Genomic DNA, 13,522 nt, shown 5'->3' on the forward strand with positions numbered 1-13,522 from the left:
TCAATCTGGTTTGCCTTCAAGCAAAAATTAAAGCGGTCCTTGTAAGTTTTCCACTGGCTGTCCATCTTGAATGGTTCGAAACGAACTCTACTGGTTGATGTTCCTGGGATCGACATTTCCAGCTTTTTATATATCGAATTGTAATTTCTGCTGGCAAGTCTGTATGTTAATCCTCGTCGCCAATTTTGTATCGATTTTGTTTTCGACACTGTTTCACATAAAACATATAGTTAATTAACAATTAACTTTATTCCCTCTCGGATACAACTGACTGGGGTGACGACTGCACAAGAACTCCCCTCCCAGACAACGAAAGTATGTAGGAATTTTCACCCTTGACCCGACACTCAGATCAAGTTACAACACATAGAAAGGCAACATCAGTGCACAGTTCTGACCTAAACCATACGGAAAGCTTATGTTCAAACTGTGTTCCCGCAGTACGTACGCATAATACTGGAATATTCCATCAGTTCAGAAAGCTTAAAATAGGACAAGATTTTTGTCACAAAACGGAACCAGAATTACATCATTTCCGCTGATGGAAAAATCAAGATTATTAATTTTGCCATTTTTTATACATTTAATATTTTAAATGCGGGTATCATTTCTAAAAACTTGAGAATAGTAAAAATTATTTAAATATTCCAGGAAAACTTCATTTTGAAATAAAATTTATTATGAATGTCTTAATTCTATACAAAAGCAATATGATACAGATAAATTTATTATTTGATTTCATTGTCTAAGTTTGAGATATACGTTCTTACTTAACTGATTCATAATAGGACATCTGTACATTATTAAAATGAAATTATATACTGTAGTTCAAAAGAACTTCAATTATACAGAATTCAAATCTAAAACAAAAATTTATTATGTACATTAATTAAAATATCGGTTAAAAACAAAAACTCTTAATCGCTTTCCTCAGATATTACTTGATAACTTTTGCTTGGACCAGATTCGTTGAGATCATTAGGTTCACTATTAAAAAAAATTGCCAAAATTCAAATAAGCTTTGTAAAAGCTTTAAAATAAAATTATAAATAAAAACATTTATCTTTGGCTTTACTGTATTTTCTCAATTTTAAAATGCACTTTTTTTTTTAAAATCCACTTTCACTTTTTTAAATTAGAGGTAGGGGAGACAAGGGAGGAACGGGACACTTGACTTTTCTGATCTGTTTATTTATTTTAATTCTTTATTTGTCCCGAAGTGAGAGTGACAGCACTTGTATTTTCTTACAAAATGGCTGATGAATTGTTTCAACAGAAAAGGCTTTAGAAGAAAAAATTACATTACAATGCTCCAGGTAAATATTAATACCAATATCTGATATCTTAAACATAAAATTTCAGATTACAGCTTTTAATGCTTGATACAAGAATTGAAAGCAATACTTTAATAGCAAGAAAGTAATATGGTGAAATAGTACAATTTTGCTATATGTCTAGTTATAGCAAGTATAATACAAAACACCTCCCAGTAGCAAGGAAGGGGACAGTCTCCCACTCCTCCCTAATAATAATTTTCCTAATGCGGTGTTAAATTTTCCAGTCTTTATTTTCAAGAAAAATGCCACATAAATGGAAGAAGAAAGATCCAACAAAATCAACACCAGCCAACAGTATGATTCTTCAAGCAGTGAACATTGTGTGTGACCAGGGAAAAAGTACAAGGAAAGTTGCAAAAGCCATGGATTTATCAAAATCAGCACTAGCAAAACATGTAATAAAATTTAATAGCATTTCAGACAAGGAGCTTGTATTCTAGTCTAACCTCATTTGTGGAATGCTTCTTCTTCCACAGAGAGAACCAAAGTTAAGAAATTACTTGCTTAGTGCAAGTAAAATGCACTATGGCCTGACAACAGCGCAGGTAAGAAATTTCACACGAGTTTGTCGCTGCCTTGAATAAAACATAACCCGGTGCACGGAATCTCAATAAAACTGCAGAATACGACTGGTTCAAGGGGTTTATGGGACGTCATTCACAGCTTTCATTGCAACCACCAGAAGCCACTAGCTTGGAAACTGCTACTAGCTTCAATAAAAAGAATACTGACGACTTCTTGGACAAACTGAAATCTATTTATGAAAAATATATTAAATTATCTGCATACAATGTCCAATAAATATTTGCAGTGATTGTTGGTTCATTATCACGTTCTCAGTTAAATGTTGATTCACAGTATTCTGAATAAATTGTTTATTTATAATCATGTAGTAAAATTTTCTTTTAATACCTCAAATCAAGAAAATACCGTTGTAAAATACTGTAAGATACTTTAAAGCAAAACCTTGTGCTGATAGTATGACTATCTCAGTAAAACTAACCTTGTACAGAGACACACATCAGTAATAAGTATTTTAATACAAATTCACACAGAATCCTTTTATGAACTGTCCCATTCCTCCCTTTTACTAGGGAAGAGTGGGACACTTATCACAGCATACAAAACTTTCAATGCTAACCTTTGGTAAAAAAATTATAACTCCCAATACTTTTACAAGCTGAAAAGAAAGATTCAAGATTTTTTTTCTTTGCTTATGTTTTTGACACACTTTTCACAAAAGTGTCCCATTCCTCCCCTACCTTACGTTTTGCAATTCAAAACAATAAGCAGTCATTGAGAGTAGACCACATGGGGTACATTACCAAAAAACTTCTATTATTTGTGCCTATATTACTCAATGTTCACATTAAAAAGCTTTTCTGATAACATTTGTTTAATTTATAAACTGCTTTTTAATGCTTAAAATGCCTTTAAGTGTAGACTACGATAACTACCACCATACCAAATGCTCCATACTTGTCCAACTCACTTAATGAAATATCTTGCTAGATGGCATTAACAAGTTCGCAATTCAAAGTGCTGTCGTTTAGGCAGAAAATAAGGCTAAAGGCAAGAAATTTGGACAGAAAACAACAACCCGCACTAAAACGACCCTATTCCGAACCATCTTGAGTGTCCTTCGTATAGGAAAATAAAGTTGTCACGTCCCAGGTGGACCATGCAGAAGTATTCGGTAACTAATAACGAAAAACAAAATACCGTCACAAATAAAAATGAAGACACGTCTGAAGTTAATCATTTGTCATACAATCATTAATAGTCAAGATCCAACCAGCTTCATCTTCACTATTTCGCATAAAAAAAGGATTGATTTTTAAGAACTTCAGTACTTAATTATTCAAAGCCAATATTTATGCTTACTTTGTAAAGATTAAAATGCAATTAATTCCACTTTGCACCATGTTTTAAGAAAAAGCAAAGCTGTGCACATTCTTTGCAACGTGCAGCCACACAATGAAAAATTCACCAAATGGATGTGACGAAACATACAAAAGAACTGTTGAGTAGAATTACTTTTCAGAAATTTATCTCTGTATTTAACTAATCGTGTCTCAGTAATTAATGGTAACTGTTACAGGCAAAATAAGCAAGCAAAAAAATAAACCCACAATATGGAAATTAAACCTTTAAATAATGGACATTTCACCGATTAAACATTCTTCTATTACTTTATTATAAATAAGATCTTATTGCTGGATTACAATACATTATTGGTCTTTATCGCTTCCAAATAAATGTTAAATTTCCAAAAATATAAACGAAAGAACAAACTGAGGATCTTTGCATTTATTCTTACTTAAATAAATGCAATCTTCCATTTAATACATTTATATTTAAATTATGAAAACATGGTATAACAGTCATAAATTTAATAATGCTAGTACAGTACTTTTGACATAAAAAATAGATCATATTCAGGCTGCATAATTTCTAGATAATTAGTTTTAAAAATCTGCAAATTTTTAAAATTTTTACAAAACTTAATTTTAATCAATCGAAATCTCTGCATTTAAGTGGAGCTAATAGCTCTCGGGGCTAATAATTTTTTAAATATAACTTTAAAATAAAGTACGTTTTTCTTAAGATACAAAATTCCTGCACCACATATGTAATAGAGTTTCTTAAAATTAAAACATTTACAAGATTTTTCATAAAACTATCATTAAATTTAGCATAGAGTTGAACTATGAATGCCATCATTTGATCGCTCGTGGGAACAAGCCTGACAGTTAGCATCGGGAAAAAATTGGTATGGTCGGCAGTTATCGTAGGCCATGCTTCGAGACGACGTTATAATGCACGAAAAGAGTAATGCCACACACCCATTTCGTGGAATTGTATTTTTTTTGTATCTGTTACTTAACAAAAATTAATTATTTAAAGATTTTTCCTTCATAAAAATAAAAAACAATTTTCAAATTGGATCTCTAATTCATGATGCATCTTAGAATTGAGAAAATATAGTATCACTGATAACTTGATAACATTTTATAAAATTTTTCAGAATTACCTAAAACTCTCTGTTGCCGAGGAACTGCTTGAAATCTCCGAATTATCCTGTTCATCCGAATCTCTCAGAGACTTCACCAAAAAACTACTAATTTCTTTCTGCCAAGGAGGAGTGGGTCTCGGACAGTAACGATTTCCGGGAGAACGTCCAGATGCTTTGTCTGAAAATTTTTTTTATTTAGTTATCTGTTTTTCGTCATTCTGTAAAATTATCGTTTAAATTTACATACTTGATTTTACTTTTGAAGTAGATGCACCAGAACTCATCACCTTTCTTGGAGCCTTTGCTGCCACTGCTAAAAGATTAAATTTTTTGTTAGAAAAAGGATCAACGAGCTTTACTTTCATAGTCTGTATTCATAATGAAAATCGAGATCAAATAATTGGAGACATCCTCGTACAAAACGTCACAATTTTTATGCACAGTCATCGTTCGACACTTTTTTAAATTCGAGCAAGCATGCACGTCTCAAATTTGCCCGTAGATTTTAGAATATCACAATTTTCATTGTTGTTTTGCACCTTTTGCCCAGTTTTCTTTAATAACACCGATTGTTCAATTTTTCGTCCTTGTCCTAGCTTCCTCTTCCAGCTTTCCTATAAACCAGGTGTCATTGTTGACTATGATAGTGCTCAAAATGAACCCGAAAGACTTGCAGTATTTGGGTTTTTATAGTTTAAATTAAAAGTTACTAAATAAAAGATTAAACCTTTAAAGATTTCTTAGGAAAACAAAAAGCAAATGAAAATATCAATTTTACAAAAAAAATAGAGAAAAAGCAAGACGTTGCCAAAACTTCAGATTAAGAACAACAGGAAAGCCCAGATGATGATGATTTGTCTAAAAGAAAACTCATATTCAAGTGTTTAGGAGTGAAGAAAAATTCATATTAACATACAATACTTTTGATTGTGATTGTTAGATAATTATTGATTGCTTTATTAAACATTTCTCTTAATTACAAAAAAGATTATTACACCCAACGTGCAATCTCATTCGTCAGTGATAAGTCTGACATTTGATAATGTGGGAACATTCTTCCTGGATAATTTACCTTGATTCAATATGCAATGTTGCAAGTCTTACATAATAATCAACCTATTGTTCTTTCACTAACCCTCACATACAAAACACTTCATCAAAATTTCTTATAATATGCTTACTTATTTCTTACCTTTAAGAAAAAAGTGTAAAATTTATACAGTTGATTTTTTCCTAAATAAAAATCTACATTAGTGTTCAAAAACAACTGATAATTTAATACCGTAAAAACTAAGTTAAAAATCGACAAAAATTATCTTGCGCGATGCCAGAAAGGCAATACCACAATAAGCAATAAGCATCACCCTGCTAAATTAGGATACAACAGGATTAAAAATTACAGAAACAAGTTCATTAAAATCTAAACAATTTAAAAAATAGAACGTAAATTAATTACAAAATCTAATTTTACCTTTTCTAGAACAACTATCGGCTTTAGTACGAGCCATTCTCTTAACGTCGACTAATTGATAGCTTCCCGAATTCAATTTACACGTGAGTACTTAGAAATTCCCGCGCATTTTCGGCATCACCGATCGACTCGAAAGCTTATTGGTACATTTTTGATATAAAATAAAAACTTCAAGTGTTTAAGCGTAAATAAATTTTTATGGTGTAAGTTTATTATTGGTAAATATTAAAATATTCATATATGTATAAATTAATATGAATAAATATTATTTTTTGAAATTGCTTTATTGCTTGTCCGCCCTCTGGCGGGATGGTTAGGATGGCTACTTCGCCCCGCGTTTTCGTTTTTTCGGACCCGGAGAATCCATGATTGCGTCCGTTGCGGGATATGTCGCTCCGGGGAAGATCAGATGGGGGGTGTGAATATCTAACATGGGCACTTACAAGGTGTAAATCCTGGTATAGGCGCGGAAGAAATCTGTTAGGACTTGAATATATACTAAGGGTGGGCATATCGCTAATGGTTTTAATGTGATGATTGGTGGAGGCGGAAGTCTGTATGATGGAGGTTCGAGAGGTATCAAAAATGCCCGCTGGCATCCAAGGGGTGTTTCACGTCACCTTTCTTGGTCGGGATGTAATTGCAACGAAATGCAGAGCAACTTACAGGATTATAAATCAGCCAACCATCGCTATGATCTTCCAGCAGCGCCTTGTTGCCCAATTCACACCCATAGTTAACGAATCGCATCTGCGATGCCCTCAGTAACGATATTTTACAACAGATTTAAGTCGACTCAAGTCCCAGCTTAATCAGGATACCCCTTGCCCATGCTGCCAGGCGGTGGTTACGGGCCCACTGCATCGGCCTCGTTAAAGCAATGGATACTACCCAAACCCGGCCGTCATTTTACACGATCTACCCTTTCAAACGCCGGATCTCCCCCAATTGTAATCCGGACGTTCTTTCAAGCTTGGAAGTCCAGCATTCCGGTGCGCGCCTCGAGGCTAGACTGTAAATCCGGCAATCGCACAGCCGCCGCCGTAATCGACGACACTTGCAACTATGCCACTCTGTAACCCTTACATCATCGGGCCGGCATTTATCCATGGCTGGGCACTAACAGCCCTTAAAGACTTTATCTAATAGCGATCGGTACACTACTACTCTAATCAACACAGCACGAACCAACTCCCTCCTCACTAACAGCTTTCTGTATACCATATCATTGCAATTTCTGCCGACCATGACGTGAAACACCCCTTGGATGCCAGCGGGCATTTTTGATACCTCTCGAACCTCCATCATACAGACTTCCGCCTCCACCAATCATCACATTAAAACCATTAGCGATATGCCCACCCTTAGTATATATTCAAGTCCTAACAGATTTCTTCCGCGCCTATACCAGGATTTACACCTTGTAAGTGCCCATGTTAGATATTCACACCCCCCATCTGATCTTCCCCGGAGCGACATATCCCGCAACGGACGCAATCATGGATTCTCCGGGTCCGAAAAAACGAAAACGCGGGGCGAAGTAGCCATCCTAACCATCCCGCCAGAGGGCGGACAAGCAATAAAGCAATTTCAAAAAATAATATTTATTCATATTAATTTATACATATATGAATATTTTAATATTTACCAATAATAAACTTACACCATAAAAATTTATTTACGCTTAAACACTTGAAGTTTTTATTTTATATCAAAAATGTACCAATAAGCTTTCGAGTCGATCGGTGATGCCGAAAATGCGCGGGAATTTCTAAGTACTCACGTGTAAATTGAATTCGGGAAGCTATCAATTAGTCGACGTTAAGAGAATGGCTCGTACTAAAGCCGATAGTTGTTCTAGAAAAGGTAAAATTAGATTTTGTAATTAATTTACGTTCTATTTTTTAAATTGTTTAGATTTTAATGAACTTGTTTCTGTAATTTTTAATCCTGTTGTATCCTAATTTAGCAGGGTGATGCTTATTGCTTATTGTGGTATTGCCTTTCTGGCATCGCGCAAGATAATTTTTGTCGATTTTTAACTTAGTTTTTACGGTATTAAATTATCAGTTGTTTTTGAACACTAATGTAGATTTTTATTTAGGAAAAAATCAACTGTATAAATTTTACACTTTTTTCTTAAAGGTAAGAAATAAGTAAGCATATTATAAGAAATTTTGATGAAGTGTTTTGTATGTGAGGGTTAGTGAAAGAACAATAGGTTGATTATTATGTAAGACTTGCAACATTGCATATTGAATCAAGGTAAATTATCCAGGAAGAATGTTCCCACATTATCAAATGTCAGACTTATCACTGACGAATGAGATTGCACGTTGGGTGTAATAATCTTTTTTGTAATTAAGAGAAATGTTTAATAAAGCAATCAATAATTATCTAACAATCACAATCAAAAGTATTGTATGTTAATATGAATTTTTCTTCACTCCTAAACACTTGAATATGAGTTTTCTTTTAGACAAATCATCATCATCTGGGCTTTCCTGTTGTTCTTAATCTGAAGTTTTGGCAACGTCTTGCTTTTTCTCTATTTTTTTTGTAAAATTGATATTTTCATTTGCTTTTTGTTTTCCTAAGAAATCTTTAAAGGTTTAATCTTTTATTTAGTAACTTTTAATTTAAACTATAAAAACCCAAATACTGCAAGTCTTTCGGGTTCATTTTGAGCACTATCATAGTCAACAATGACACCTGGTTTATAGGAAAGCTGGAAGAGGAAGCTAGGACAAGGACGAAAAATTGAACAATCGGTGTTATTAAAGAAAACTGGGCAAAAGGTGCAAAACAACAATGAAAATTGTGATATTCTAAAATCTACGGGCAAATTTGAGACGTGCATGCTTGCTCGAATTTAAAAAAGTGTCGAACGATGACTGTGCATAAAAATTGTGACGTTTTGTACGAGGATGTCTCCAATTATTTGATCTCGATTTTCATTATGAATACAGACTATGAAAGTAAAGCTCGTTGATCCTTTTTCTAACAAAAAATTTAATCTTTTAGCAGTGGCAGCAAAGGCTCCAAGAAAGGTGATGAGTTCTGGTGCATCTACTTCAAAAGTAAAATCAAGTATGTAAATTTAAACGATAATTTTACAGAATGACGAAAAACAGATAACTAAATAAAAAAAATTTTCAGACAAAGCATCTGGACGTTCTCCCGGAAATCGTTACTGTCCGAGACCCACTCCTCCTTGGCAGAAAGAAATTAGTAGTTTTTTGGTGAAGTCTCTGAGAGATTCGGATGAACAGGATAATTCGGAGATTTCAAGCAGTTCCTCGGCAACAGAGAGTTTTAGGTAATTCTGAAAAATTTTATAAAATGTTATCAAGTTATCAGTGATACTATATTTTCTCAATTCTAAGATGCATCATGAATTAGAGATCCAATTTGAAAATTGTTTTTTATTTTTATGAAGGAAAAATCTTTAAATAATTAATTTTTGTTAAGTAACAGATACAAAAAAAATACAATTCCACGAAATGGGTGTGTGGCATTACTCTTTTCGTGCATTATAACGTCGTCTCGAAGCATGGCCTACGATAACTGCCGACCATACCAATTTTTTCCCGATGCTAACTGTCAGGCTTGTTCCCACGAGCGATCAAATGATGGCATTCATAGTTCAACTCTATGCTAAATTTAATGATAGTTTTATGAAAAATCTTGTAAATGTTTTAATTTTAAGAAACTCTATTACATATGTGGTGCAGGAATTTTGTATCTTAAGAAAAACGTACTTTATTTTAAAGTTATATTTAAAAAATTATTAGCCCCGAGAGCTATTAGCTCCACTTAAATGCAGAGATTTCGATTGATTAAAATTAAGTTTTGTAAAAATTTTAAAAATTTGCAGATTTTTAAAACTAATTATCTAGAAATTATGCAGCCTGAATATGATCTATTTTTTATGTCAAAAGTACTGTACTAGCATTATTAAATTTATGACTGTTATACCATGTTTTCATAATTTAAATATAAATGTATTAAATGGAAGATTGCATTTATTTAAGTAAGAATAAATGCAAAGATCCTCAGTTTGTTCTTTCGTTTATATTTTTGGAAATTTAACATTTATTTGGAAGCGATAAAGACCAATAATGTATTGTAATCCAGCAATAAGATCTTATTTATAATAAAGTAATAGAAGAATGTTTAATCGGTGAAATGTCCATTATTTAAAGGTTTAATTTCCATATTGTGGGTTTATTTTTTTGCTTGCTTATTTTGCCTGTAACAGTTACCATTAATTACTGAGACACGATTAGTTAAATACAGAGATAAATTTCTGAAAAGTAATTCTACTCAACAGTTCTTTTGTATGTTTCGTCACATCCATTTGGTGAATTTTTCATTGTGTGGCTGCACGTTGCAAAGAATGTGCACAGCTTTGCTTTTTCTTAAAACATGGTGCAAAGTGGAATTAATTGCATTTTAATCTTTACAAAGTAAGCATAAATATTGGCTTTGAATAATTAAGTACTGAAGTTCTTAAAAATCAATCCTTTTTTTATGCGAAATAGTGAAGATGAAGCTGGTTGGATCTTGACTATTAATGATTGTATGACAAATGATTAACTTCAGACGTGTCTTCATTTTTATTTGTGACGGTATTTTGTTTTTCGTTATTCGTTACCGAATACTTCTGCATGGTCCACCTGGGACGTGACAACTTTATTTTCCTATACGAAGGACACTCAAGATGGTTCGGAATAGGGTCGTTTTAGTGCGGGTTGTTGTTTTCTGTCCAAATTTCTTGCCTTTAGCCTTATTTTCTGCCTAAACGACAGCACTTTGAATTGCGAACTTGTTAATGCCATCTAGCAAGATATTTCATTAAGTGAGTTGGACAAGTATGGAGCATTTGGTATGGTGGTAGTTATCGTAGTCTACACTTAAAGGCATTTTAAGCATTAAAAAGCAGTTTATAAATTAAACAAATGTTATCAGAAAAGCTTTTTAATGTGAACATTGAGTAATATAGGCACAAATAATAGAAGTTTTTTGGTAATGTACCCCATGTGGTCTACTCTCAATGACTGCTTATTGTTTTGAATTGCAAAACGTAAGGTAGGGGAGGAATGGGACACTTTTGTGAAAAGTGTGTCAAAAACATAAGCAAAGAAAAAAAATCTTGAATCTTTCTTTTCAGCTTGTAAAAGTATTGGGAGTTATAATTTTTTTACCAAAGGTTAGCATTGAAAGTTTTGTATGCTGTGATAAGTGTCCCACTCTTCCCTAGTAAAAGGGAGGAATGGGACAGTTCATAAAAGGATTCTGTGTGAATTTGTATTAAAATACTTATTACTGATGTGTGTCTCTGTACAAGGTTAGTTTTACTGAGATAGTCATACTATCAGCACAAGGTTTTGCTTTAAAGTATCTTACAGTATTTTACAACGGTATTTTCTTGATTTGAGGTATTAAAAGAAAATTTTACTACATGATTATAAATAAACAATTTATTCAGAATACTGTGAATCAACATTTAACTGAGAACGTGATAATGAACCAACAATCACTGCAAATATTTATTGGACATTGTATGCAGATAATTTAATATATTTTTCATAAATAGATTTCAGTTTGTCCAAGAAGTCGTCAGTATTCTTTTTATTGAAGCTAGTAGCAGTTTCCAAGCTAGTGGCTTCTGGTGGTTGCAATGAAAGCTGTGAATGACGTCCCATAAACCCCTTGAACCAGTCGTATTCTGCAGTTTTATTGAGATTCCGTGCACCGGGTTATGTTTTATTCAAGGCAGCGACAAACTCGTGTGAAATTTCTTACCTGCGCTGTTGTCAGGCCATAGTGCATTTTACTTGCACTAAGCAAGTAATTTCTTAACTTTGGTTCTCTCTGTGGAAGAAGAAGCATTCCACAAATGAGGTTAGACTAGAATACAAGCTCCTTGTCTGAAATGCTATTAAATTTTATTACATGTTTTGCTAGTGCTGATTTTGATAAATCCATGGCTTTTGCAACTTTCCTTGTACTTTTTCCCTGGTCACACACAATGTTCACTGCTTGAAGAATCATACTGTTGGCTGGTGTTGATTTTGTTGGATCTTTCTTCTTCCATTTATGTGGCATTTTTCTTGAAAATAAAGACTGGAAAATTTAACACCGCATTAGGAAAATTATTATTAGGGAGGAGTGGGAGACTGTCCCCTTCCTTGCTACTGGGAGGTGTTTTGTATTATACTTGCTATAACTAGACATATAGCAAAATTGTACTATTTCACCATATTACTTTCTTGCTATTAAAGTATTGCTTTCAATTCTTGTATCAAGCATTAAAAGCTGTAATCTGAAATTTTATGTTTAAGATATCAGATATTGGTATTAATATTTACCTGGAGCATTGTAATGTAATTTTTTCTTCTAAAGCCTTTTCTGTTGAAACAATTCATCAGCCATTTTGTAAGAAAATACAAGTGCTGTCACTCTCACTTCGGGACAAATAAAGAATTAAAATAAATAAACAGATCAGAAAAGTCAAGTGTCCCGTTCCTCCCTTGTCTCCCCTACCTCTAATTTAAAAAAGTGAAAGTGGATTTTAAAAAAAAAAGTGCATTTTAAAATTGAGAAAATACAGTAAAGCCAAAGATAAATGTTTTTATTTATAATTTTATTTTAAAGCTTTTACAAAGCTTATTTGAATTTTGGCAATTTTTTTTAATAGTGAACCTAATGATCTCAACGAATCTGGTCCAAGCAAAAGTTATCAAGTAATATCTGAGGAAAGCGATTAAGAGTTTTTGTTTTTAACCGATATTTTAATTAATGTACATAATAAATTTTTGTTTTAGATTTGAATTCTGTATAATTGAAGTTCTTTTGAACTACAGTATATAATTTCATTTTAATAATGTACAGATGTCCTATTATGAATCAGTTAAGTAAGAACGTATATCTCAAACTTAGACAATGAAATCAAATAATAAATTTATCTGTATCATATTGCTTTTGTATAGAATTAAGACATTCATAATAAATTTTATTTCAAAATGAAGTTTTCCTGGAATATTTAAATAATTTTTACTATTCTCAAGTTTTTAGAAATGATACCCGCATTTAAAATATTAAATGTATAAAAAATGGCAAAATTAATAATCTTGATTTTTCCATCAGCGGAAATGATGTAATTCTGGTTCCGTTTTGTGACAAAAATCTTGTCCTATTTTAAGCTTTCTGAACTGATGGAATATTCCAGTATTATGCGTACGTACTGCGGGAACACAGTTTGAACATAAGCTTTCCGTATGGTTTAGGTCAGAACTGTGCACTGATGTTGCCTTTCTATGTGTTGTAACTTGATCTGAGTGTCGGGTCAAGGGTGAAAATTCCTACATACTTTCGTTGTCTGGGAGGGGAGTTCTTGTGCAGTCGTCACCCCAGTCAGTTGTATCCGAGAGGGAATAAAGTTAATTGTTAATTAACTATATGTTTTATGTGAAACAGTGTCGAAAACAAAATCGATACAAAATTGGCGACGAGGATTAACATACAGACTTGCCAGCAGAAATTACAATTCGATATATAAAAAGCTGGAAATGTCGATCCCAGGAACATCAACCAGTAGAGTTCGTTTCGAACCATTCAAGATGGACAGCCAGTGGAAAACTTACAAGGACCGCTTTAATTTTTGCTTGAAGGCAAACCAGATTGAAAATGACC

The 13,522-nt window shown here is 33.0% G+C and overlaps 2 protein-coding genes across 2 annotated transcripts; one reads left to right on the top strand and one right to left on the bottom strand.

The window, feature by feature from the left end:
- Window positions 1–657: 657 nt before the first annotated feature.
- On the bottom strand, window positions 658–5,902 carry LOC136972130 (PCNA-associated factor-like). The gene is made up of 4 exons (XM_067266677.1): window positions 5,825–5,902; window positions 4,601–4,666; window positions 4,372–4,531; window positions 658–987 (listed from the first exon to the last, which is right to left on the bottom strand). The coding sequence occupies exons 1-4, from the start codon at window positions 5,859–5,861 to the stop codon at window positions 918–920; spliced, it is 333 nt and encodes a 110-aa protein (XP_067122778.1). The 5' UTR covers window positions 5,862–5,902; the 3' UTR covers window positions 658–917.
- Window positions 5,903–7,612: 1,710 nt separating this feature from the next.
- LOC136972131 (PCNA-associated factor-like) lies at window positions 7,613–12,857 on the top strand. The gene is made up of 4 exons (XM_067266678.1): window positions 7,613–7,690; window positions 8,849–8,914; window positions 8,984–9,143; window positions 12,528–12,857. Exons 1-4 carry the CDS (start codon window positions 7,654–7,656, stop codon window positions 12,595–12,597), a joined length of 333 nt encoding a protein of 110 aa, XP_067122779.1. The 5' UTR covers window positions 7,613–7,653; the 3' UTR covers window positions 12,598–12,857.
- Window positions 12,858–13,522: the final 665 nt, after the last annotated feature.

Source organism: Centruroides vittatus, unplaced genomic scaffold (genome assembly GCF_030686945.1).
Source record: "Centruroides vittatus isolate TY-2023 unplaced genomic scaffold, ASM3068694v2 contig_2814, whole genome shotgun sequence".
Classification (NCBI taxonomy): Eukaryota; Metazoa; Arthropoda; class Arachnida; order Scorpiones; family Buthidae; genus Centruroides; species Centruroides vittatus.

Coding starts and splice junctions, on each gene's coding strand:
- LOC136972130 (XM_067266677.1), bottom strand. CDS start 5,861: ATGGCTCGTACTAAAGCCGATAGTTGTTCTAGAAAAG. Junction 4,667..5,824: donor CGATAGTTGTTCTAGAAAAG/GTAAAATTAGAT, acceptor TTAATCTTTTAG/CAGTGGCAGCAAAGGCTCCA. Junction 4,532..4,600: donor TACTTCAAAAGTAAAATCAA/GTATGTAAATTT, acceptor AAAAATTTTCAG/ACAAAGCATCTGGACGTTCT.
- LOC136972131 (XM_067266678.1), top strand. CDS start 7,654: ATGGCTCGTACTAAAGCCGATAGTTGTTCTAGAAAAG. Junction 7,691..8,848: donor CGATAGTTGTTCTAGAAAAG/GTAAAATTAGAT, acceptor TTAATCTTTTAG/CAGTGGCAGCAAAGGCTCCA. Junction 9,144..12,527: donor TCGGCAACAGAGAGTTTTAG/GTAATTCTGAAA, acceptor TTTTTTTAATAG/TGAACCTAATGATCTCAACG.